The 624-nt window shown below is 63.1% G+C and overlaps 1 protein-coding gene across 1 annotated transcript in view; it reads left to right on the top strand.

Annotated features, from left to right (window-relative positions):
* The first annotated feature begins 411 nt into the window (after nucleotides 1-411).
* The window catches only part of Rnf212 (ring finger protein 212), a 35,801-nt gene continuing 35,588 nt past the window's right edge, over nucleotides 412-624 (top strand). Inside the window, exon 1 of the mRNA XM_048784017.1 lies at nucleotides 412-580. Within this exon, the coding sequence (XP_048639974.1) occupies nucleotides 472-580 (109 nt within the window). The 5' untranslated portion in view covers nucleotides 412-471. The remainder of the gene's footprint in view (nucleotides 581-624) is intronic.

The following is a 624-nucleotide window of genomic DNA, read 5'->3' as shown; positions in this document are numbered from 1 at the left end:
CAAAACCCTTGCTCCTGGGCCGGGGCTCAGTGGCAGAGCGCTCGCCGCACGAGCGAGGCCCGGGTTCGAGCCTCAGCGCTGCACAAAATAAACAAGTAAAGCCATGCTGTCCATCTACAACTACAAAACAATAACCAAGAAACAAAGCAAAAACTTTCCTCCTCATTGGCTTGGCCAAGGAGGCGAGGATCGAAACAGTGAAGAGGGCCGCAGCGTGGGTTTTGGCGGGACGCGCTGGGTGCGCAGGCGCGAGGGCGTGTGTGCGCGCAGGCGCAGAGGTACCTGCCTCCCGACCCACGCTGTAGGTACACCCTAGCGTGGGTTTGGGGTTTGGGCGGGACGCGCTGGGTGCGCAGGCGCAGGGCCATGTGTGCGCAGGCGCAGAGCTGCCTGCCGGCCTGGAAGCAGATCCCAACCTCGAGGACCTCGCGCTGTTCTGGGCCTCGCCACCAGCTGTGCAGTTGCAACAGCATGGCCAGCTGGGTGTTCTGTAACTACTGCTTCCAGTCGCCTAGAAGGACATCGTCCTTCAGCCTGACCAGCTGTGGGCACGTGTACTGTGACGCCTGCCTCGGCAAAGGTCTCGGTGGGGCCGGGCGTGCCTGAGGGGCAGGGCGGGGGAGT

Source organism: Marmota marmota, unplaced genomic scaffold, assembly GCF_001458135.2.
Source record: "Marmota marmota marmota unplaced genomic scaffold, marMar, whole genome shotgun sequence".
NCBI classification, from domain to species: Eukaryota; Metazoa; Chordata; class Mammalia; order Rodentia; family Sciuridae; genus Marmota; species Marmota marmota.
This window is presented reverse-complemented; position numbering and strand designations above follow the sequence as displayed.